Below are 24,423 nucleotides of genomic sequence, written 5' to 3'. Positions count from 1 at the left end.
GCTGGGGTTGGGGTTGGGAGGGACCTGCAAGTCTTTCCCGAGGGCAGAGCCGGACCCTAAACCACGGGAAAGATGGTGGGTGGAGTGTGGCGGAAGGGCAGGGCTGCGGCAGGCCAGGGCTCCTGGGAATGGGGTTCGGAGTGGCCTTGCCAGCCAGGTGCAGGCTTGGGTGCGAGCAGGAGGGCACAGGTGGGGGAGTGGTGTGCGTACGAGGGGGGGCAGGGTGTCCCCAGGCCAGGCTCCCAGTGAGTCACTGCTGACCCGTCGTCCCGGCGCCGCGGGGGCCCAGGCTGGGCTGGCCGCAGGAAGCTGATAAAGGGCCAGAGTCAAAAGCCTCCAGGCCTCCCGCTTCCTGCAGCCCCAGGAGCAGGGTGTGGCGCTTGGGGGGGGGGGGCAGGTCCTGGCGGGCATCTGTTGATGCAGGCTCAGGTGTCCATGGCCTGGCTGGATGGCCCACAAAACAACACAAATTGTGACCTATGACTGCCTGGCTCTGCCTTCAGAGGATGTGATCGGGGACGTCGTGGCGGGCGCAGGCAGCCTCCGGCAGCCATGGGCAGGAAGGCCAGCGGCAGCTTAGAGGTGTCAGATCAAGGGGCAGAGGGGAAGGGGTGGCCAGGGCGAGTGCACGGCCAGGGCCAGGACAGGGGCAGGCAGGCCAAGCGGGCGCACGTTTACCTGAGGGCCACTCTGCCACCTGAAGGTCAGGTGTGCGTCCGCCTGTCCAGCCACAGAGGGGTCATGGTGACCCAGGAGATGGGGTGCTCCTGGGAGGCAGGAGGGGCAGGAGGTCAGCTGGCAGGGGCGCTGAGGCACCCAAGCTGCGTGGGCGACCCCATGGAGCCACTCCCAGTGACAGCAGCGCCTCTGCCATGCCTGTGGTGACGACCCGCCAGCCCACAGGTAGGGAAGTCACCACGAGCAAGAGCGACCTCGCCCCACGCCACCTAAGCTGGTCCTGCTTCCTCAGGGCCACATCCCAGCACCACCATCCCCACGGTCACCCCACCGACCCAACCTCTGGGGCCTTGGCAGAGTCACCACGCTCGCGCTCTCCCTGCCAAGGATGGCAGCCAACGGCCACCTTCTCCAAAGCCACCGCCACCATCACGCCCAGGCGTCCCACCCAAACAAGGCCACGGAAGCGCAGCGAGGCGCCGACGTGCCCCAGCGTCAGGACTCACGACGCCTTTGGGGGTAAATCCCGAAGACCACGCCCCCTGCAGAGCGAGCCTCCCTTCGCCGGCGCGAGGGCCAGGCGGCCCGGGCAGCCCGCGGTCCCGCACCACCAAGGCCCGGGGGCGGGGCCGCGCCCGCGCTGAGCTCTCGGATTGGCCCCGCGCGGCCGGCAGGGGCGGGCCGGCCCGGCCGCCCGTCGGTCCGCAGCCGGAGGGGAGGGGCCGCCGTCAGCGCCGCGCTCCCGTGGAGCCGGGCGAGCGCGCGGACGTCGGGCGGCGGGGTGTTCGGATCGGGCCGGGCGTGAGGGGCGGGCCGGGCGTCAGTCCCCGCGTCGCGCGCCGCGGCGCGGGGCCTTATCAGCGGGGGCAGCTGGCGGCCCGTCAGTGCGCGAGCGCCCCGGCCCAATTCAATGGCCATTGTCCGCCGGCCCCTTTGTTCGGGAGGCGGCCACTTCCTGCGGGGCCGGGCTCGGGCGGGAGGGCAGGAAACGCTCCGAGCCGAGACCAGACGCTGAGGCCGCCCCAGCCAGGGGTCAGAGGCGACGGCCACCTGCCCGGGGGGCGGGGGGGGGCGCCCTGGGCTTGGGGCCGGGGGACTGCGAACAGATGCAGGGGCTTGGCCAGGGCTCAGCTCGGTCCCGTCCTCGGAGCCTCAGTCTGCCCGTCTATAGGCTGGGTGGACGGGCCAGAAGGTCCCCTCCTGGGGAGGTGATGGTGGGGGCTGGGCTCATGAGATCAGATCCTGTAGAGACGGGGGAGGGGCAGAGGAAGCCGGAGGGATATCCTCAGGCAGAGCGGTGCCCCTCCCAGGCCTGCCCTCTTCCCCCATCCCTGACTGGGGATGACCGGCTCCTAGAGGCTCAGAACAACAGCAGACAGGACTCAGGTTCCAGGGGATGGAAATCCAACTCCCACTGCCTCTACAGGAGGAGAGAGAGTCCACTCAGGACTCCAGGCTGACAATCAGGACTGTGACCTGGGGTGGGGGGAGGGGTAGTGAGGGAAACAGTGGCCCAGGTGCTGCCCCACCTGGGGCCGGGCCTCCCATTCCGCGCTCCCCTGGGCTCTGCTGGGCAGTTCTGCCCACGGAGGACCGGCTGTCTTCTTGGGGTCCCTCACCAGGGCCCGGTGGGCGCGGAGGGGGGGGGGGGCGCAGCCCCGTGTAGCACTCTGATTGGCTGGACCTTGATCACATGCTCACCCACAGCTGGGAGTGGGGTCTAGGGTTGGGTGGGAGATGGGGCCTGGCCCAGCACCAGAGCCCACCATTCCCGCCCAAGCGAGTCAAGGCACAGGTGGTCACAGCCTCTGCCGCTGTCCCCCTCCACGCGGCGTGGACCTTCCTTGACCAGCCCCCATCCTGCCCGTCTCCCCAGTGCCCTGGAATCTCTTGCACTTCCTTCCTCTGAAGCCCCCGTGTGGCCTGTGCTGCCTTCCCCCCGCCAACCTCAACCCAACTCAATGGGAAAAAACTGCTGGCATTTCAATGGCAGAACTTGATGAAAAGTTGGTGACCAAAGGCTTGGACGAGCTGGCAGAGGACCGAGGGGACAGTGGGCAACCCGGAAATTAAATGCTGCAGGAGACTGCTGTCCGAGGCCAGAGGAGCCAGGGGAAGGTTGCCACCCAGCCCCCATGTGGCTGAGTCCCCACGGGGCCAGACTGCTGGAGGGGCTCCTCTGTGACCCTGGGCAAGCCTTGTACCCCTCCGAACTCCTTAGCTATCACACGGGGGTTTGTGCAAGTGAAGCGAGGCGTCAGACAGAGAGCACCCAGCTCAGCACCGGAACTTAGGTGCTTTGCAAAGGGCAGAGCACTTACCAAGGAACTGAGCACCCGCCAGGGGAAGAGGGGAGCCATGCCCCCCAGGGGTCCTTGGCCTTAGGAGCTGGAGGTCACAAGGTCTAGGAGAGGCTCCAACTTAAACCTGTCGGAAAGGCAGACGCCAAGTGGGTGTCTGGTGTGGAAGAGATCTGGGGGGACACAGCTGTGAGGGACACAGGAATGGGCCAGAGGGGTGGGGAGAGCCCCGATCCCCCCACAGGGCGCCTGCCCAAAGAGAGCAGAGGGGGGGTGGGAGGATCCTGCCCACACGCCCCCACCCCCTTGGGCTGTGCTCTCCGCCAGGTGGGTGGGCACATGGCCGGGAACAGCCAATGCCACGGGGTCCAGAGGGTGTCAAGCAGGCTCAGCGGCGGGACTTCTGAGCGGAGCCTTGCCACATGGCCACGTGGGCCAGCCCGGCAGGGGTGTCGGGGACACGCAGGGAGAGGTCTGTGTGTCACCCAAAGCAAGGTGGTCAGCCCTACTATCCCTGCGCTGTGGGGGCCCTGAAGGGGGAGGGCAAGGGCGGGAGAAAGGTGTGCCCCCCGGCAGGACCCCAGAACTCCAGAGGAGGAGTGGTCTGGCCATGGTGGGTCTTGGTGCGGCGGAGGGTGGGGGGGGGGGTGGTGGCAAAAACCTCAGGAGAAGCCACGGAGGTGTTTAGCGAGGGCCTGGCCCAGGGAAGACCAAGGAGTGTCCACAGGGAGCGGCAGTGGCTGGGCTGCTCAAGGACACGTGGCCCTTTGGCCCTGGGGACTACAGAAAGGTTAGAATAAAGTCAGGAGATGGGCTGACAGGCCGAGGGCCCTGGAGAACACGTCAGCGTGGGAGGGACACAGCAAAGGACTCTTCAGCCGGCAGCCCCGTTGTCCCGGGTGGAGACCAGCATGCTTACTGCGTTTCCAAAGGAGAACAATTCAGCGGGAGCCGGGCCCCGGGTCGGTCCTGGCCGCCTGGTCTGCCCCCTGCCCCCTGCCCCCTGCGGGGTACAGGGGTCAAATCTCCTGCCCCGAGGTCCTGCCCTCACCCCTCTTCTCCACAAGGGAAAGACCTCAGAGGGCGCCCTCGGGCTCCTCCTGCTACCACAAGGGACTGTCCCCACCGGATGGGCAGGTCTGACATCCCCTAGGGTCTGGGCCTGCCTGAGCCATTCGGGACCGTTTGTCACCTCACCCAGCGCCACCTTCAGCCTCGGCCCCGGCATGGTGGTCCTCACTGGCCATCACTCCCCAGCCTCCCTATATCTGAGGGTGCCCCCCACACTCGACCCTCTGCCCTACACTGTGGAAGCGGCCCAGGCGGTGCCACGGCCATGCCTGCCTCAAACCTGCCCCCCCCCCCCAGTGCCCATGGCCTGCTCTCACTATGGCCCCTCGGTACTCAAGCCCACAGGCACCCTGTCCCTCACTTCTCTGGAGCGGGGACCCACCGTCCCCCAAGACGCTCTCCTCAAGCTCCCCACGGCTGGCTCCTGCATAGCTGTTAGCCTTTCGCTCGGGTCCCCCTCCTCCAGAAAGCCCCCCGTGGCATCTCCCAGCCCTGTTGCTGCCTGTCTAGCTCCAGCCGCTCTGCACACGTTGAAGCTGCTGGGGTCGGGCCGCAGCTCAGAGGACGGACGGCTGGTGGACCTTGCCCGGCCCTGGGGGTCTGGGGGGTGGGGGGCGTGCAGGGCCCCAGCGGCACCCAGCCCTGGCGGACTTGGCTAGAGGCTCCTCTTTGTGGGAGGTCTCTGCGTGAATCACCCCTCAGGCCCAGGCACAAATGCAGGAAATCGCCATTCTATGAGACTCTATTTTCTCCCACAGAGGGGAAAGTCTGTCACACGAAGGGCATTGTTCCCCTGCTCGTGCTTTCCGGGTGGGCACGGTCCGCGATGGGGCTTGCGCGTTCTGGGGGCTCCTGGCCGAACCGTTTCCCTTCGAGACCCGGGGGCGCCTAGAGGTTGGGAATATGGGGCCACGGCGCAGCCACCGGCCTCAGGGGGACACGGACCCACCCGCAAGGCGGTGCGGGTCCCGGGAGCCTGGGTCTGCACGATGTCGGGGCCTGAGTGAGGTCAGGGCCAGGGTTCCGCCTGACACCCACACGCTCTCTGCCCGTCTGTGGGCCTCAGGGTCCCGTCCAGGCTCCAGCTCGACCTCGCCTCCCCCTCTCCAGGAGGGCCGCCCCAAACCCACCCTGCGCCCCCTGCAGCCTTTGAGACCTGGCCGGGGGCTGCGGCCCTACCGCCCCTTGGCTCTGGGCTGCACGAGCCACTCTGTCCTGGGGAGACCCTGACACAGTCGGGCAGCAGAGGGCCAGGCAGCCCCCACGTGACGCCACCCCGGCCGCTCGGTCCCGTTGCTGCCCTCGGGGCTGACGTCAAGTCCCACGTGGGGCACACGGGGCACACGCGGCATATGGGGTGAAGGGGCCGGGGCGTCGCTTACAGCTCAGCTCGGTCGTACACGGGAAATGGCAGGTGCACCGAGGGGCTCCCACGAGCCCCCGAGGAGCCCCGGGAAGGGCTGTGGACAGCTGACGCCCCACTTCTCACATCCTGGAGGATCCCAGTGAGGAGCCCGGGAGTCTCGGGGTGCAGGCGCCACAGACCCAGGGCCACCCAACACGGAGCCCCCAGTTAGAGGTAGGAGCGGCGGGAGAGGGGCAGGGCTCAGGCCAGAGGGGTGGGAAGCCACGCAGCCAGGAGGGCAGGCCCGGGGTGGGCGTCGGGGCCTTAGGAAGGGTGGTGGCAAGGAGGAGGCGGTGGGGCGCGGCCTCGATGTGAGCAGGAGGACGCCCCGACCCCCGGCCCACGCACTTGAGTCCCAGCCCGGCAGGCTCCGTGGTGCAGTTGGCAAGGCCAGGCCAAGGAAGAGCCCAGCCTGAGGGAAGAGGGGAGTAATGTGTCCCGGGTGTCCCGGGCAGGACAGACTGACAGACTGGGGGGGGGGGGGGGGGGCACAGGAAACCAGAGGCGGGAGCCCAAGTCTCAGAGAGAGCCAGTGGAGACACGGGTCATGATGCCACTGAAACACGGGGCTCAGGAGGTGTCCCCAGGGAAGGAACCAGGGAAGGTCATGGCAAGGCCTCTCCTGGAACAGGGCAGGGTGCAGAGCCGGCAGCCGCACCAGGGCAGAGACAGCGGTGGGAGGAGGGACGGCACGATCGAGTTCCCTCCGAGAACAAAACAGAGAAGGGACTCTTCAGAGAAGATTTGCCTAAATTACAGACGCAGGACTCAGGCAGAGAGGACTCTCAGGGGGCACGGGGGCCGTGGGGGTGGAGTTTGGCCTCTTATCACCCGGCTCACACAGACCCTCCTCCATCCTTCCTGCCTCCGGCCTCCACCTTTCGTCCTCACCCCCCGACACGCCTCCTCCCACTTGGTTGTTCTGAAGCGAATCGTAGGTATGGCTTCATATTTCAGTTTGTATCGCTAAGAGACTACTTCCCAGAAAGGGACTTCAGTGCCCTCAGCACACTGGTGCCCAGTCTGGTTCCAGTTTCCTGGACAGTCGGTCTGGTGAGGGCCCGCGCATGGCCCGCATGTTGTAACTCCTTCGTGTGTCTCTCGGATCTCAGTGTCCTCAGGTCCTCCCTTGCAGTTGTCTAGCATTTGGGCCCCGACCACATATCTGCCGTGGACCAACTGTTGAGTGTGGCCATGGTAGGCGCGGGACGTCGCTCATCAGCGGTGTTCTCCTGTTTGGAAGTGCGTGGTTTCTGATTGTTTTATTTTATATACTTTTTTATTGCAGTAAAACATACCAAGCATAAAATGGACTGTTATAACCATTCTAAAATACAAGCATCACAAAGGACAAAGAGGAATATCAATAAGTGTGACATGACTCTCAGATCAGAGAACAGAACACATACGCAACTAAAAACACAGCTTCAGAAAACAAAAAGCCACAGATGACAAGCGACCTGCTCCAACTCCTCTCTGCACACAGACAGCTCGAGCAGCCACAAGCAAAGATGTGAACAATTTGGATAATGCAATAAACTGAGGCACACTCTTTTCTAGTACAAATGGGACACTCTCCAAAGCAACATGTTTTGGGTCCCAAAAGAGGCCTCAGGACACCTTCGGAAGTAGAAGCAGCCACACGGGAGGCAGGCAGACAAGGAGGCGACGAACTGCCTGCCCACTGCCTCTAGTGCTGCAGAAAGTGGTTCCAACCTAGAATTCCATACCCAGCCAAGCCATCATCGGAGTAGGAGATGGAATAAAAAACATTCTGAGACATGCGAGGTGTCACGCTATCTGCCACGTGTGCTCTCTCAAAGACCTGCTCCAGGAAAACAAGCGTGCAAACCAAGAAAGAGAGAAGTCCAGCATGCAGACCCCAGTGTCTCACACGGGAGCCCCAGGAAGGGAGCCCCAGGGCTGTGGGGGGAGGGGTCTGCGGGACAGCTGTGCCTTGTAAGGGTCGGCCATCCAGACTGGGCAGCTGAGGACACAGCTTCCCCCAGGAGCAGCGGCTCTGACACGTGCCTGACCTACGCCAGAGAGTGCGCAGAGGACCCTGGTGGGTCAGCAGCAGACACGCGGGGCAGCCCATCCTCCTAGCCCTGCCTTTTGCCCTGCCCGGGCCGTGGGCGCCTGGGCGTCCATAGATCATCTGCGTCCCTGCCCGCCGACTGGGAGGCTGAGGCTCTGCAGTGTCTCTCCTCCTGGGGGGCCTTCAGCCGAGCCGCTTGTCAAAACAGGGAGAACGTAGGCTGGGGACATACACCAAGTGCTAAAAGCCAGGGGACAGGACACGAAGTCTGTGGGAAGTTACTGTGCTGGGACAGTCTCCCCAGCGGCTTCCAGGGAACCAAAAATGTGCTATTTCATATCGGGCTCCTGCATGTCTATTTTGCTATTTTTTTTAACTGGTTTTTTATATTCTCCTCCATGCACAACACTTCGCACTTTACCGTCTGAAAACCAGCGGTGCCGCTTCCCCAGGCACACGCAGCACAACACTGCTGGGGAGGCACTGGCAGCAGTGGGGGGCGCAGGTCCCCGACAGCAGGGGGGCATCCACAACAGCGGGGGAGAGTGTCCCCGACAGCAGGGGGGCATCCACAACAGCGGGGGGGGGGTGTACCCAACCATGGGGGTGTCCCCAACAGCAGGGGATTCGAGTCCACAAAGAGGCACCCCAGAGAGATCCAGGCAGATCTGGGTGCATGAGGGGGCTCTGTCTGGGCGCGGGGAGCCTGTACACATGTTCTCCCAGGTCATCACAGACCCAGTGGCCATTCCGATTCAAATCCCTCCTGTTGGTTTTATCCCATTTGTTCTAGCGCTTGTAAGGAAAAGTGAAGGTTAATGATAAATAAGCTAATTCTGAAGAAAAACAGGCAAAGCAAAGAGGTGGAACTGTGGAGTCAGACGTGAAGTCAGCAGTGACACCGGGTGGCACTGGCACGGGCATCGGCAGAGTGGCAGGAAGAAAGCCTGAGCGGCCCGGCCATGCGGTCCGGCCTCTCTGGGGGACCAGGGCTCAGAGGCGGGGGGCGGGGTCAGCGTGCGCTCCGTCCACAAGGCTCAGGCCAGAGAAAAGACCCCGATACGAAAACCTGGGCCCCCCGGGGCTGAACGGTGACACCAGACCCCCCCATCCGTGACACACCTGCCCAGACACAGACGGGGCCACGGTTACAGGAAACAGGACGGCGAGTGTGCACGAGGGACCGCCTGTAACGCCCCGACAGAGGCTGAAACATCGCGTCGGGAAACAGGGACAGCGCCGCCGAGAAGGCGGAGGCGGGAGAGGAGGCACGGGCTCCCCGGGGTCAGAGACACGACGACAGCAGTTTGGAAGACGGGTTGAAAGTTAAAATTGAGAAACGTTCCCGTTCAGCAGAACGGAAGGGCAGACATACAAACAACAGACCACAGAGGTGTGATCTGACATCCAGCCAACGGGGTTCTGGAGCGGTGAGCAAACGGAAGGGAGAAAATGCCAGAAGGTTTCACAAACTGCAGGGCACACGTTTGCAAACAGATGGGTCGCTGGCTGAGGATCCAGAAGCCCATCCCAGACAGGACATAATGGGACTTCAGGATCCAAACGCAGCCAGAGGGGCACAGGCCCCCCCCATAGGGTCAGGGACTGGCTCAGCCGTTCCTGTGACGCCAGAAGCCCTGGGCAGCCGCGTCTTCAAGCTAGGACACCCGCCCAGATCTCAGCTGCTGAGGACACCAAATACTTGGCTTTCGGGAGACACCTCTCACACGAGGAAGGTGTGGCCGGCAAAATGAGGAAGCAGAGCAGGGAGGAGGAAGGCACGGGTCAGTGACGCTAGGCTGGAAGTCATCAGGGAGACGAGGGACCCCTGGGTCCTGGAGAAGGGGCACCAGTCCAGGGCGGCCGCCACACAAGACTCATCGCAGGATGACCAGGGGCGTTGACCTGGGTTCTCCAGAGAAACTGACGAATATATAAATGTCTGTGTGTATAAAAGTCATTCTCAGGGACGGGTCCCCCCGTGCGCGTGCCGCCACTCTCAGGGACGGGTCCCCCCCGTTTGTGCTGTCACTCTAGGGACAGGTCCCCCCGTGCTCGTGCCGCCAGTCTCAGGGACGGGTCCCCCGCTGCTTGTGCTGTCACTCTAGGGACGGGTCCCCCCGTGCTCGTGCCGCCAGTCTCAGGGACGGGTCCCCCCCGTGCGCGTGCCGCCACTCTCAGGGACGGGTCCCCCCGTGCGCGTGCTGCCACTCTCAAGGACGGGTCCCCCGCTGCTTGCGCTGTCACTCTAGGGACGGGTCCCCCCGTGCTCGTGCCGCCAGTCTCAGGGACGGGTCCCCCCCGTGCGCGTGCCGCCACTCTCAGGGACGGGTCCCCCCGTGCGCGTGCCGCCACTCTCAGGGACGGGTCCCCCCGTGCGCGTGCTATCACTCTAGGGACGGGTCCCCCCGTGCTCGTGCTGGCCACAAGGCCCCACGACCGGGCCCAGGAGAGCCGGCCGTGGGTCTCGCTCTGAGCCCAAAGGCGGGAGGAGACCCGTGTCCCAGCTGGAAGACGGGCAGAGGGGGCGGGTTCTCCCCCTCCGCCTTCGTCTTCAGGCCCCAACTGATCGGACGAGGCCCACCCACATCGGGCGGCCTCCGCTTCCCTCAGTTCGCCGAGTCAGATGTCCGTCTCACCAGAAATGGCGGGCGTAACGTTCCACCAAATACCCGGGCCCCTGCGGCACAGCCACGCTGACGCGTAAGACGAGCCCTCGCAGGAGAAGGAAAGAGAAGGGATGATTACATGAGAAGATTAAGCGTGGAAGGAAGTACAAACAGGACGCTCTTCTGAATGTGCTACAAAGTGCACACTCCCTCGAAGGAGACAAACGTCCAGTGCCAAGTTAGCAGGGGGTCCCAAGCTGAACACCCTGGGAGGGGAAACGGGCACGTGTACACACGCACGCACAGAGGAGCTGAAGTCCCCGGCCGTGGGGCTGAGGCAGTGGACGCTCCCCCCCGTCCGCTCCGCGGCCACCTGACCTCCTCCTCGCCCTTGTGGTCTGTGCTCAGGGAAGGCAATGTCCCCCGGCCAGACCTCGGAGGAGAATGGTCACTGGTCCTCAGAGCGGGGCCTCCTGGGCAAGGGTTTCCTCTCAATGCAAAACCCCTCCCGTGTACTGATGTCACGGGGTCTGCAGGCAAGGCTGGGACCACGGTAGCCACCCTGTGACCGTGAGGTTCAGCGGGGCCGGTGTGCTGTGCGTGGCGGAGCTCGGACAGCTTTGGGGCCTCCTCCTTGCAGACTTCTCACGAGAGATGGTCGACCCCGTGCCGTCTGAACTCCTGTGGGCGGCTCCCCTGTTTGTCTGCGGCCGAGCCTGTCGTAACCAATGCGTTACACATACCGTGTAGTCGGGAAAAAAATACCTTCAACCCATAACTGCACAAACAGCCAGGCGCCTGGGTGGCTCAGTCGGTTCAGCGTCTGACTCTGGATTTTGGTTCAGGTCGCGGTCCCAGGGTAACGGGATTGAGACCCGTGTTGGGCTTGCACTGAGTGTGGAGCCTGCTTGAGATTCTCTCTCCTTCTGCCCCACCCCTGCTTGCACACTTCCTCTCTCTCTCTCTAATAATAAAATAAAAGATAAGCAAAAACCCCAAGACAAAACACACAGCCATCACCCGAAGTCCCTTCCTAACTGACGTGAAAAGAAGAAAGAGGCTTCTCCGGGCACCGGAAGGATCAGGGGTTTGGTACCTTCTCCCCATTGCCGCCCCTGGTGCTCCCCCAGGCTCACGGAGGTTGGGGAGCCGAGTCCCCCAGAAAGGTGAGGCTTCAGCCCCGGCAGGAGCCTTGCTGCCCCTGGGTCCTCTGCACAGGTGCCCACCTTGCTCGGCCCCTTTGCTTAGCGGAGAAGACCCACCCACACCAAGCCTGGAGGCCCTCTGCCCACAGCTTGCTGCAGAGACACAGAGGTCAGGACACCCACGCGCACGGGCAGGCCACCAGCGACCACTGAGTGATGTGGGGCACAGTGGCGCGTGCTCCTCAACTCAGCTGCTCCCTGCCTTCAGGTATCCCTGCTCACCTGTGTGCGGTGCCCAGACGCACCCCTACAGCTCCACACCGTCACCCTCGGGGCCCCACCCACCCCTCGTCCTCACGCCTGAGAGCCGGTGGGCTTCCGTGCCTGTGCCCCTGAACTTGCCCCTCCCTGACTGTCCTCTGGCTCAGCCCCTCCACACATTAGCTGTGCACCTGCTTTACACGCCCAGGCCCGGCTGCACTGGCCCTCACTCCTGGTGCTGCCCCCCACCCCGAGTCTCTCCCATCAGGAGCCCCCGACCAGCATCCTCACCTCTCTGGACCATGGCTTACCCATCACCCTCACTACGAAAAGGCTGAACCTTGGAGGAAGCCAGTGTCTGCCTGTCTATCTGCCCAGGCTGCTGGCTACTGCCTGAGAGCACCCTGCAGCCTGGTGCCACCGGAAAGCCCTGCTGGCCAGGCCATCAGGGCTCGCAGTCCCCTTCCCCGTGGGGACCACTGTGCAGCCGGTGAGCCCGCCCCTGCTCCCGCAGAGAGTGGGAGGCAGCAGCCAGCGGCAGCCTCCGGCCGCCCCGCCAGCGCCCGCCCGGCACCGAGGAGCAGGGCCTTCGGGAGCCCCGGCGGCATCCCACTGCCCCAGGGCCTCCTGACACAGGACTGCCCTGCTCCCCGTGTCCACACCCTGGTCCCCAGCACTGGGGCAACGGAACCGTATGTGGCACGGAATGATTAAGTCCTTCACTGAGATGGGGAGATAAGCCTGGATTATCGGGGTGGGCCAGGTAATCACAACGTCCTTATAAGGAGGAGGGGGGGAGGAGGAGGAGACGTAATGATGGGAGCAGAGTCAGGGAGAGGGCCAAGGGGCATGGGCGCCTCTAGAAGCAGAAAAGGCCAGGACAGGTGCTCTCCTGGAGCCTCCAGAAGGAAAGTGGCCCTGGTGACGGCTGAGCCCAGTGAGGCCTGTGTTGGACCCCTGCCCTCAGAGCTGCAGGATAAAAAATCTGTGCTGCCTTAAGCCACCAGTTTGGCCTCCATGGCGCTGGCGCACGGACACGGGGGCTCCGTACCAGCTCAGCCTCCGGATGGGGCTCAGCAGGGCCTCTGGAGGCGGCTTTGGGATGGGCCCCAGTTGCTGAGGGCCGAGGGCTTCTTCTGTCCTGACCCTTCCTCTTCCTCCGGGTCTCTGGGAGCGGCGCCTCCTTGGCTAGACTGCCCCCCAGCCTGCCCCCCCCTACACTGAGGGGGGTACTCGGCCCAGTGCCTGTTACCAGGGACCCCCGGTTCCAGGCCGCCTGGATGTGGTAGGCACTTCAGAACAATGGCTGGATCCACACCTTACCAGAGAGACTCACCGCCACCCGTGGCCTCCCGACCCCAGGTCCACATTTAGGGTGCACATCCACGTCCAGGACTAAGGGGAAGGGCCCTAGGGCATGTGGGGGATGGGGCTGGGGGAGACGCCTTGAGCTGTTTTACAGACAGTTTTTCCCCTTTTAAAGAAACTGAAATCCACATGACGTTAACCCTCTCACCCTGTATACACTCCAGTGGTCTTCCCCACCCACTAGAGCCTGGCTCTAGAACTTGGGCTCCGCCCCTAGAGGGAACCTCATCCCCAGGAGCAGCCCCCCCACCCCAGCCCCTGGCGATCCCTGAACTGCTGTCTGTCTCTGGATTTGCCTGTTTTGCCTCACGTCCATGGGGTCATATACGACGTGGCCTCTTGTGTCTGGCTTCCCTCACTCAGCATGACACCGAGTTCACCCGTGTATCTGACTTTCCCTCCTTTTTATGACCCAACAGACACTCTCCCTTAGGGCGAGAGCACACGGCTCACCTGCTGGCCCGCGGAGGGAGGTGCGCGTTGCCTCCGGCTGCCAGTAGGGCTGGCGGAGAGAGGGTCTCCCGAGCCATCTAGCTGCACAGCCGGGCGTGTACTCAGCAGGTCAGACGGCAACTCTACGGAACTGCCACTAGTTCCCAGAGGAGCAGCGCCTCGCTGGTACTCTGAAGGGACCTAGGTTCCGCCGTCCAGGCTACGAGCCGCTTCTGTGATGAAAACAGTGCTTTCCGCCTCAATGTGAAGGAAACAATGCTCTGTGAGACGCTGCGTCTTCCCAGATGCTCCTACAGCTCCCTGTGGCCCCTCCTCTGCCCAGGCCGGGGCTCTTGCCAGCTCAGCTCTGTGATTCGTCCTGTGCTCCGGGAAGGGAGCGTCCCTGGGCCCGGACCGGAGTGTGTGCAGGACAGGTGCACCTGGCTGCTGGGTGGGGTGGGGTCAGCTTCCGGGACGGGCCCTGGTGTGTAGTCTCTCTGCCCGCCCGCCCCCCCCACCCCCCCGCCAGGACACTAGTCGGTGGCGAAGGCTGGGAGGGGCAAACCCCTACAGGGTTATTGGGGGCCCGGTGCTCCAGAGCCCTGTGAGGTCCCTTCCCTGGAACCCGGGCAGCCCAGGACTTTCTCTGTGACACAGGACGCAGTGGAAATGGTGCTGCGAGACATCTGAGGTGGGTCATGGGAAACACGGCTTCGTGACCATGTGCTGGGGGAGCTGCTGTCGTGGGAGAACCCCACTGCTCCGAGACTGCCATGCCACACGGAAAGGTCACACACCGGGAGAAGGCCAGCCAGCCCATGGGAGGGGCCAGACACACGGCAAAGAGGCCATCCGGGTCACGTAAGCCCACGGAGCCCTGCTGCTCCTGACCACAACCGCAGAGAAACCCGAGGGGAGAACTGCCCATCTGGGCGGGGGCCATCCATGGACTGAGCTAGCAACAAATGGGTGCTTGCTTTGAGCCACGAAACGCTGGGGTGCCTTGTTGCACCTACGCAGCAATGGACAAAGAGACATGGGAGTCAGCTTCGGGGCCACATGGCCAGACCTGCCTGGGCTATTAGCCCTGGGGCCGTAGTTCAGAGAGCAGGACTCGGCTCCCCTACCCCACGGACCTTAGTGGTCCCGGGGAGGCAGTGGGTGAATTTGGAAAGGGTCCGCAGATCCACACCCAAGGCAGGAGTCCAGCTGTTGGGGCCTTTCCACAGCTAGAGGGGGTGTCAGCACGGTGGGACTTCCCAAGAAGGTAGGGGTAGCAGCAGGCTCCAGAGGGGAGGCCCGGACAGCTCCACAGACAGGGAGTGTCAGCTCCTCCCAAGTCCGGCAGGTGGGCAGTGCCTCCCAGGTCAGCTCCCTGCCCCCCAGGGGAGGGCTGAGCTCTGCGACGGCCCTGGTCCCGCCCCCTTCCCGGGCTCTTTTGCCGCGCCCTCCTTCCAGAGCTTCTGTCTTCCCGGCCAACAGGCACCCTGGAGGTGACTACACTGTCCCCCACCGTCGCCCGCGCACGGACCCCGCGCGCAGCCGCCGACCGACCCCTTCCTTCCTCCTCTCGCAGGCGCCACCAGGCAGCCCCGACCCCTGACCGTTCTCTTCAGGGCCCAGCCTCTCCCCGGCCGGGGCCTGACCCCCACCTAATCTCCGGGCCTTGGTCAACCCATGTGGGCTGGGACAGCCGCTCGGCTCCTCCCGCCGCAGCTCAAGTTGCGAAGTCCCGGGTCCGGCGGGTCCCCTCCAGCCCCGCCCGCCAGCCCTGCGCCGCAGCCGGGGTCCACCGGGCTGGCCCTCCCGGCTCGGCTCCCGCAGCGCGCGGAAGTGGGAGCGCCTCACCTGCGCGGCCCCCCCCCCCCACCCCCTGGCAGGGGCCGCCCGCGGTCCGCCCCGTCCCGCCCCCGCTCGGCGCCCGTCCGCCCCGCCCCGCGCGCACTGGGCATGCTCAAAGCCGGGTCACGCGCCGCGCGCCCGAGGCCCGTGCGCACTCTGCCCGTGGCCGCCCGGACCCGGCTGCCCGGCGCGCCGCCATGGAGCGCATCGAGGGCGCGGCCGTGGGCCGCTGCGCAGCCTCGCCCTACCTGCGGCCTCTCACGCTGCACTACCGCCAGGTGAGCCCGCCCGCGCGTGCGCCTTCCGCGGCCCCGCTCACCGTGGGCCCCCACCCCCGGCCCCGCCGAAGCCCCGCCCCCGCCGGGTTCCGCCCCCGCCATAGGTCCCGCCCCCACCGGCGCCCCGCCCCTCGCGCCTGGCCGAGCTCCCCGGCTCTGAGTGCGGCTCCGGTTCGAGCCGGGTTCCCAGCCGGGGTGAGCGCCCGGGTCGGGACGCCGCCGGGGGACCACTCATCCCTCCAAGGAGGCTTGGCAGGGCCCCAGCGCTCTGCACGTGGGCTTGCTTCCGAGGGCACCTCAGAGTCTCCACCTGCTCAGCCGGCAGGCGGGCTGCCCCTCGGGCATCCTTCCCCCACCCCGCCCTCCCACCTGTCACAGGAAGAGCGGGACCAGCCGACTTCCTGGGCGCCACGCACATAGCAGGTTCGGGAGAAGTATTTGTGGGGCGAGTGAGAACCAGCTCTGTGGTTCGGGTCCACCGGCGCCCGCCCGCCTCCCAGTCGGGACAGCTGGGCCGGATGTTCCATGCTCCTCTCCCCGGCTGCCTCTGGGCTTGCGGCTACCTGTCCTCTCCGCGGCCCTTCGCTCAGCAGCCTCCAGCCTGAGGGAGGCCCCCGCGCCCCTCGCTTGCCCTGCCCATGTAGTCCTTTGGCTCCATTCTTAGGATGGGCCCAAGTTGGCAGTGCTGGCCTGGGACAGCCGCAGGGGGTCAGGTGACAGGCAGGGGCCTGGAGGTGGCTGCCCTTCTCCCTGGCACTGACTTTGGCCGGGGATGCCTGACTGTGGCTGCGCAGCCCCCCAGGGGCTGAGGCTCCGGGAGGCAGTGGGTAGGCACAGGGTGGGCCAGGCGCGTAACTGCTCTAGGGCCTATGGCTGCAGTTCTCTCCCAGTTTTGTTTTTGTTTTTATTTTAAGTGCAGAGCCCAGCGCGGGGCTGGAACCCACACCCCTGAGATCCTGACCTGAGCTGAGGTCAAGAGTCAGATGCTTAACCGACTGAGCTACCCAGGGACTCTTAAGATTTTATTCTTAAGTAATCTCTACACCCAGCATGGGGCTCGAACTCACAACCCCAAGATCAAGGGTCGCACACTCTGCAGACTGAGCCAGCCAGGCGCCCCTCTCCCAGTGCCTGTGAAGTGTGGTAGCCTGTCCGTGTGTTCCCATTAATGGGCGCTGGTGACCAGAGCAGAGGAGGCCGTGATGGGCACAGGCCTGGGAACCAACGCAGCACGCCTCCAGGGGACATCGGGCTGGGCTGTGCGTGCCACTGAGGGACATCTGCAGCCCTCTGTCATTAGCTACCCCTGGTCAGGGGAGACGTGCTGGCCAGACAGGCCAGAGGCAGGTCATGTCTGTGGCTCTGAAGTCCTGTCTCTCCCTCCCAGGGCCCCTGGAAGATTAACCAGGCCTAGGACCCAACCGGCTGGTCCGGGGGCCCTGTGGAGGGGCTGGCTGGGCCTCACCGGCTCTCCTGGACTGCCCCTGGCACCCTGCCTTGGCTGGACCTGAGGGTCTGACAGACATTTTGATCTTGAGCTGAGAGAGTGCCCAAGACTCGCACAAGATGGCCCGTATCCTGAGGGAGGCCGGAGGCACGGCAGGCCTCCTCTGGAGCCCGTCCCGGGTGGGTGGCTGGCCCCAGGGTGGCCAGATGGCAGGCAGGCCCAGGCTTGCCTCCTGGGGGTGGTGCCTCTCAACGGCCTCCCAGGCAGCCCGACCTGTACACCGCAGGGTGTCCACCCTCCCGCCGCCTTGGAAACAAAGGCCCCACCACTCCTCTGGGACTCCTCTGCCTCCAGCCGAGCTGAAACCAATGTGCCCCGCTCCTCTCGCACCAGCGTGGGGGCCTCTGCCTGGAACACCCTTTGCTCACTTCGGTGGGGCCTGGTGCACTGTCACCTCTTCCAGGAAGTCCTCCCTCTCCGGTAGTCCTAGCGGCACATTCTGTGTCTCTGGTGTCTTCAGGGCCTGGATAGAGCCCCAAAAGTGGGGCCTGCAGCTCTCCAGGGCCTTAGGGCCGACCCAGTGACCGAGGGTGGCTAGGCTAAGCCCGCTGGTGACAGGCCGCCTCGGGGCGGGGCCCCAGGGCCCTAGGGCCAGCCCCATTGGCAGAGGCCCCTTGGGGAGCAGGCAGGGCCGAGTGGAATGCTGTCGTTGGCTCTGGCCCCTGGGATGGGAGCCCACCTTGTCTAGCAGTGTCCAGCTGGCAGGAGTCTGGGCCCCTCGCGCCCCCTGACCATCCCCCAGCAGGCCCTGCACCACCTCCTTCGTTCACTGATGGCTGCCTGGAGCCCCGGGAGCCCTTTGGGGGTGTGCTGCCCAGGCCTGGGGGGCAGGACGGTGGAGGCCAGTGACAAAACAGCAGGACCACAGGATGTGCGAGAGACGGCCTGAGACAGACACCGGGCTGGGGGAGGGGCTATCACCCGGCTGGTCACCGTCATTGTCATTACATCACTCCATCCTGCAGGGCCGCCTCCCGCCCGCCTCGGGTGGTGCCGATGCCCTCTCGGAGGCCGGCCAGCCCCTCCTGCCTTCCTGTCACCCTGTCCCCTGGCCCGAGGGAGCTTCAGCAGTGAACACCTGATCTCTGTCCCCTGGGGACCCTCCCTGTCCTGACTGTAAGGACACCTTTGCCCGTCTCTCCCCCACAGCCCCCACGGTCCACCCTCCCCTTGCTGACAGGATACGTCTCTTTGCAGCTACACAGCTCAGCCTGTGCCTTTCCACCATTTGCTCTGGTTTTCTGCCTCGCCCCCCCCCCCCCCCCACCGGAGCACCAGACTGTCGCTGACCCCCGGCCGGCCCGCTCCTGCTCCTCCCCCGCTGAGGCTCCCCCGGTGGGCCTCGAGTGGGTCTCCGGGCCGGTGCGGTGCGCGGGTCGTCTGGCCTTCTCAGCCGCCCTGAGCGCTTGGAGCCTCGCGGGCGGCCCGCCCCGCGGCCCACCCTCACCCCTGTGCCATCTCTTTCAGAATGGCACTCAGAAGTCGTGGGACTTCATGAAGACACATGACAGGTGAGAGCCCAGCCTGGCCTGGTTGCCTGGGAAGCCCCAGACTGCTGCCCGCCGGGACGCCGGGCCCCTGGGGGCCTGGAGCCCCACCCCTGCCTCTGGCTCCCGGCTCAGGCCCCGGTGGACCTGGAAGAGGCCATCCGGGCGCCCTCGCCCGCCCCGGGCGTCAGGGCTGTGGGCTGGGCGGCAGTGTGGCGCGAGGAGCGTGGCTGGTGGGCGGCTGGCCAGCGGGGGCCACGTGTCCCGTCAGTCACCCGGCCTCGGCTGCTGCCACCCCTAGCTAACCCTAACCCCACCCTCTTGCCCCCGTTCGGCCAGTTGGAACGCAGTGGGCCTGGCCAGCCCTGGCCCTGCCTGGGCCTCAGTCTCCCCATCCCGGTAAGGGACCGGTTTTCCCAGGCTGCTGGGGAGAGGAGGCGGGCCCGGCAGGCTGGGAACGGGGCATGGGGGCCAGGGGCCCCAGGGAGACGAGGTGAGGGGGTTGCTTCCGTCCTGAGCTCTGTCCACCCCCCGCAGTGTGGCCATTCTCATGTTCGACTCTTCCCAGCAGAGCCTGGTGTTGGTGAAGCAGTTCCGGCCAGGTGAGGCCGGGCAGAGCGGGCCGCGGGGGGGGGGGGGGGGGGGGGAGGGCTGCGGGGGGCACGTTCAGGCCCCTGGGGGCCATCGGGTCCGAACGCGGACGTGGGGCGGGGGGGGGGGGGGGGGCTCCAGGGGAAACTCACGCCCCGTGAGGGGGTCTGGCCTGGAGCGGGGCGCGTGGAGGCCTCGACAGCACGGCTGTGACCGTGGTCAACGCCCCCCGGCCCCCAGCTGTGTATGTGGGCGAGGTGGAGCGCCTCTTCCCCGGGTCCCTGGCGGCCGTGGACCGGGACGGACCCCGGGCGCTGCAGGTGGAGCTGCCTGGCTCGGCGGGGGTGACCTACGAGCTGTGCGCCGGCCTCGTAGACCAGCCCGGGCTCTCGCCGGAGGACGTGGCCTGTGCGGAGGCTTGGGAGGAGTGCGGCTACCGGCTGGCTCCCTCCGACCTGCGCCGGGTCGCCACCTACAAGTGAGTGGGGTTGGGCCCGCGGGCCTGCCAGGCCGGGGGAGGGCATCTTGTGGTCAGCACCGCCCCCGGGGGGGGGGTGCGACGCGCTGGGGGGCGGCGAGCGCCCCGTCCTCACGGGTGTGCGGCCCCTGTTTGTTTTCCAGCATGGAGTTGGGGGGAGGTGGGGCAGCACGCACCTCAGATCGTGATCCAGGCCGGAACCCGGGGCTCTGGGGGGCAGTTCTGGAGCACGCGGCGCCCCCACCCTGCGGCCCTAGCAGCTGCTGCCGACAGATACCTCTACTTCCTGTGGGATTAAGCACCGGGCGCTGGGGGTGGGGGTGAGTCACAGATCTGCTGGCAGACGGCGCCTCAGGAATGAGGCTGGGGTGGGGGGGGGGGGGGCAGGGGTCCGGCCTTGCTGGGGAGCGGAAGCCGTGTGGCCCGGAGCCCGGGTGTCCCCACCATGTTCCCCACGAGGCCCGCAGCTGGGGCTGTCCTCCCAGGATGGGATGTTGGGGTGAGGCCCCTCCCGCCCCTGCCCCAGGAATGCTGTCAGGGTCCCTGACCCTGGTGAAGTCTGGGAGCAGGAGGACGGTCCTGGCAGTGACACCCTGTCCCCAGCGCTGAGCACTGGCCACTGGCAGCCGTCCCCAGAGGGGGGAGCTCTGCTCCTCAGCCCAGTGCAGGAACCACTCGGTGTGGGGCCCAGGCCCCTCTGCCTCAGCAGCCCAGGGCTTTGTCGCCGTGTCTCCCTGGCCTAGGGGCTGGGGGCTGGAGCTGACCTCCGGCACACGAGGGAGCCCCCGCGTCGAACATAAGATGCCAAGCGGCTGAGTGTCTCGGTCTGAGGGGCAGGCCTCGGTGACCTGCCGGCGTCCTCCTCGGCGCTGGGGTCCCAGAGGATCCGAGGGGCCTGATCTGGAGCTGGCGTTGAGCCGGGAGGAGGCACTCTGGAAGGTGGGGGACCCCAGATGAGGTGAGCCTGGGCGGAGTCGTGGCAGAGAGGCCGGCCCAAGCGCGGCCCAGGCTGCAACGTTTCCACAAGCAGGGCTATGGCTTGATCGTGAGGGTGCTGGGGAGCCCAGGAGGGCTCTAGGCAGCAAGCAGCATGGTAAAGACTTGCATTTTGGAGGCAAGGGGTGGCTGTGGCAGGGGGGCAGGACTGAGGGGCTGGAGGAGAGGTCAGGGCAGCCGTCCCTGTGGACCCGGGGGCTGGACAGACAGCAGAGAGATCTCGAGCCTCTTCTTCGTGTGGAGGTGAACCAGGCCACTCACCTGCCAGGCACAGGTGACAAGGCCCGAAGGCACATTCCTCTTGCTCTGGGTCAAAGGCTGTGCCTGTCTCCTTCACAAGCTGGCGGAAACTGGGACTGGAAACCCCACACGCTGGCGCTTCCATCAAAGGCGCAGCCTATGGCCACCGTTGTAAACAGGCCATCGGGAGAGGACTGTGGCAGATAAGAGTCTGGGGCGGGGGAAGCAGCTAGGTGAGGCCGGTCGGTCGGGATGGGGTTGGCCGTCCTGGGGGGTGGGGCACGGAAGCTCTGTCAGCCGTCTCTCCGCCCTGCGGGTGTCTGGCTGGCCTGACGCCCCCGGTCCCCCCGCCCACTCACGCGGGACCTTCCCCTGCAACCGGTTCTGGGACGCGGGCGGGCCCCGCCATGGCCCTGCCCTCACAGACGGCAGTTCCCGTGGCTGCCCGTTCTCGCCAGTCTGGGCCACCGCGCCTCCCCTGGGTGTCTGCCCCCCTCCTGGCGGCCAGCGGCCCGCTCTGGCCACCTGTCCACACCCCTCCACGCCCCAGCTGCCTCAGCATGGCTGTCCCCAGCCTGGAACTGGTGTCCTGCAGATGCTGGGGTTGGGGGCTCTCACAGGGCAGGTCACACGGGTCGCCAGGAGGGCCCTTGCTTCCAGCCCGCCTGGAGCCTCGGGTGGGAAGGGAGGCCCTGGCTGAGGGGCTCACGTGAGCAGAGGGCAGCGGCCTGCCTGGCGTCTGCACTGCCGAATGTGGCAGAGACCTAGCGGCTTCCGTCAGCCCACAGTTAGGACCTCGAAGTCGCTGTGGGTCAGCCGTCTGCTTCTTGGGAACGGGGCCCGGCGCTCAGGGTTTTGCTGTCCTGCAGTCGGGGTCGGCTAGGCTCGTCTGGGGCTCGGGACCCCCTTCCCAGCGCACACGGTCGCGGCAGAATTCAGCTCCTTGTGGCTGTGTGACTGAGGGCCCCGTTTCCTGGCTGGCTGGTGGCCGGGGACCCCAGTCAGCAACTTAAGGCCACCTGCGGGCCCGGACCATGTGGCCCCCTCACAGGGCAGCTTGCTTTGTCTGCAAGGCCTGCGGGACGGGCTTGTCTCTCTGACTTCCTCCGTCTCCCCTCTCTAAACCTGCACTGAAGAGCTCACCTAGTTAGGTTGGGCCCACCAACGTAATCTCTGTGGCCGAGTCAAAGTCATCTGATTAAGGCCCCTAGTGACACCTGCAGAACCCTTCCGTCTCTGCCTCGTGACGTAAGAATCACAGAAGCGACACCCAGCATACTGCCAGGTTTCTGCTCCACCCGAAGGTCGCAGGAATCTGGGGGTGGGGGGTCCGGGGGGGTGCACCCCGGAGTCCTGCCTCCCAGACTGGCCTGCCTGGCCTGGGGGGGGGAGGCTAGAAGGAGGGCTGGAGGGAGCAGGACAGGTGTGTCCGCGAGGCCCGTGTGGGCGGTTCAGTAGGGGCTGTTTCAACCCGCAGGTCTGGCGTGGGACTGACCGGCTCCAGCCAGACCATGTTCTACGCAGAGGTGACCGATTCCCAGCGGAGCGGCCCGGGCGGGGGCCTGGCAGAGGAGGGCGAGCTCATCCAAGTGGTGCATCTGCCGCTGGATGGGGCCCAGGCCTTCGCGGACGACCCGGATGTCCCCAAGACCCTCGGTGTCATCTTCGGCATCTCCTGGTTCCTCAGCTGTGTGGCCCCTGGGCTGGGTCCCCGGTGAGACTCCGGGGGGGTGTCGAGACCAAGGTCGGCCACGGTCACCTCCTGCAGACCAAATAAAGGCTTGTAGAACTCCAGCCTGTGTCCTCTGGCTCCGAGCGGTGGCCCCGGGTGGGCTGGGGCAGGTGGAGGGACCGCGGGTCTTTCCCTGGGGGGCCCTGGGGGAGGGTGGGCTTTCCACCAAGAGGCCTCTGGCAGCAGGCAGGGCAGGGACTGCTGAGGGCAGCTGGTGGCCGGCAGAAGGCTAAGGTCAGGCCTTAGGTGGGGGCTCGGCCAGGCCAGGCGCTCAGGGAGGACAGAGTGGTGGGCCATGGGGTGGCCGTGGAGCGGTGGCAGAGCCAGCCCTGGGGAGGAGGTGGGGACAGTGCCGCAGGCTGTTCATTCTTGAGGGCGCGTGCTCCCAGCACCCTACCCTCTCCTGGAGTCCGAAGCCAGGGCCGCTCTGGGTCTAGCGCCCCCTCCCCCCCCTCTCCCCCGCCGGGCAGTGCTCTGGGCAGTTGGAGTCGGTGATAAGAACTCCCTCTGCCTGCTGGCCTGTGTGTGGCGTGGCCTACAAAGCTGGGAGGACCCCCGCCCTGCACCCTGGCCTGTCTTAAGGGTCAGGGGCTGCATGAGCTGCCTTTGTGACCCTTAAAACACTTGGGCTCACAGGAGAGCTGGGTGACTGCTCAGCTACGCTCCCAGTAAATGCTCCATACGTAGCGGGTGGACGGGGGTCCTAAGTGGAGAGGGTGTGCCAGTCACCACAGTCCAGGTTGGGCAGTCGGTCGGTCGGGGACGGGGGCCCAGCCTGAGCGCTGGGGACGCTCCTGGGATGAGGGCCAGCCTGACCCCCCTTGCAGCTGGTGATCTGTCCTGGCCCTCCCCCAGAGCCCTCCAAGTCCTCTGGTCCACCGAGGGCGGCACCACGGATGATGGGTTGTGGGCAGCTGGGGGAGGGCCAGGTGCCCACGGGCTGTTGCTGTCACAGGCAGTAGGAGCTGGCATGGTCGGGAGCTCTGCTCCGAACCTGACTTTAGTGTCTCTTCCGACCAGACCTCAGGCTGGAATGGGGCGGGTGCTGAGAAAGGGCCTGCCTTTGGCTCCCACTGAGACCCCACTGCCAGGTGGGGGCCACTCCCTCTGGCTGAGGTCACCCTGCCCTCCAGTAATCCCCCTGCCCTGCCCCAGGCTGACCCCACACAGGCAGCACACGTGGAAGGCCCCTCCCTTCAGCCGGGGAGGGGGCGGGGGCGACAGGCACAGTGCAGACAGCCCCTGGGCCTGGCATTCGAGGCCGTCCTGAGGAGGCCGTGCCCAAGGGGCCCACCCGAGCGGCACCACCTGTATGCAAATGCTGGCTGCGACCCAGGTGGGGCCTCCAGGGAGCCCAGCCAGTTGAGTGGCACACTGCTGGGAGTGGCCCTCAGGTGTGTGCTGTGCGACCAAGGGGGCTGGCAGGGCTCGGCTGTGGCAGGGTCCAGAGGAGCGGGCCGCGCTGGGCCTCGGTGCATCCGGAGAACCGCTCGCAGGGCGGGAACCCTGCCCAGCCTAGAACCACCCCACCTCCCTCCCTCTTGCCTGCCTGGTGCCCCCTCTAGGGCCCCACTGTCCCTCCTCGCTGACCTGCAGGTGCTGCCCGCTGCCTCAGAGGGGCCCTGGCAGGCTGGTGCCGGGGAGCAGCTGGGGGCTGGGAAGCGGCAGGCGGGGGGCGAGGGGCAGAGCCCCCGGACTTGGGTGCGGTCCAGCCCCCTCATTCTGCTCTGCAGCCTGATGGGGCAGGTCAGCAGGCACTGCCGCTGGGCCTGACGGCGCTGGCATCGATTTCCCGGCACTGGGGGGTAGTGGGGGGGGCTGTAACCGGAAACTCCCCTCCCTGGCCGCTATATTTAGCACCACAGAACACGGGCGGAAGCGCAGCTCGCTCCTGAGCCAAGCCGGCTCCATCCAGACTCCGGGCAGCCCGCACCCTGGCCTGGCCCTGAAGATCCCCTGCCAGGT

At 66.0% G+C, this 24,423-nt stretch overlaps 2 protein-coding genes and 1 long non-coding RNA gene across 6 annotated transcripts; 2 read left to right on the top strand and 1 right to left on the bottom strand.

Annotated features, from left to right (window-relative positions):
* The first annotated feature begins 13,507 nt into the window (after positions 1–13,507).
* LOC122239331 lies at positions 13,508–14,969 on the top strand. Its single transcript, XR_006218300.1, has 3 exons — positions 13,508–13,590; positions 13,965–14,168; positions 14,884–14,969. It is a non-coding gene; the product is annotated as an uncharacterized LOC122239331 (long non-coding RNA).
* A 295-nt stretch (positions 14,970–15,264) lies between these two features.
* Positions 15,265–22,520, top strand: NUDT14 (nudix hydrolase 14). 4 transcript variants are annotated; one of them, XM_042990731.1, is made up of 6 exons: positions 15,265–15,427; positions 18,402–18,445; positions 18,959–19,023; positions 19,253–19,490; positions 19,634–19,810; positions 22,204–22,520. In XM_042990731.1, exons 1-6 carry the CDS (start codon positions 15,347–15,349, stop codon positions 22,442–22,444), a joined length of 846 nt encoding a protein of 281 aa, XP_042846665.1. In that variant the 5' UTR covers positions 15,265–15,346; the 3' UTR covers positions 22,445–22,520. The 4 variants fall into 4 exon arrangements, with proteins under 4 accessions (XP_042846665.1, XP_042846668.1, XP_042846667.1 ...); XM_042990733.1 differs by lacking the exon at positions 15,265–15,427 and adding an exon at positions 15,584–15,850; XM_042990732.1 differs by lacking the exon at positions 15,265–15,427 and adding an exon at positions 17,808–18,050.
* On the bottom strand, positions 19,726–21,806 carry LOC122239729 (transcription initiation factor TFIID subunit 6-like). Its single transcript, XM_042990736.1, has 2 exons — positions 20,255–21,806; positions 19,726–19,776 (listed from the first exon to the last, which is right to left on the bottom strand). Exons 1-2 carry the CDS (start codon positions 20,869–20,871, stop codon positions 19,770–19,772), a joined length of 624 nt encoding a protein of 207 aa, XP_042846670.1. The 5' UTR covers positions 20,872–21,806; the 3' UTR covers positions 19,726–19,769.
* Positions 22,521–24,423: the final 1,903 nt, after the last annotated feature.

Source organism: Panthera tigris, chromosome B3, assembly GCF_018350195.1.
Source record: "Panthera tigris isolate Pti1 chromosome B3, P.tigris_Pti1_mat1.1, whole genome shotgun sequence".
Taxonomy (NCBI): Eukaryota; Metazoa; Chordata; class Mammalia; order Carnivora; family Felidae; genus Panthera; species Panthera tigris.
This window is presented reverse-complemented; position numbering and strand designations above follow the sequence as displayed.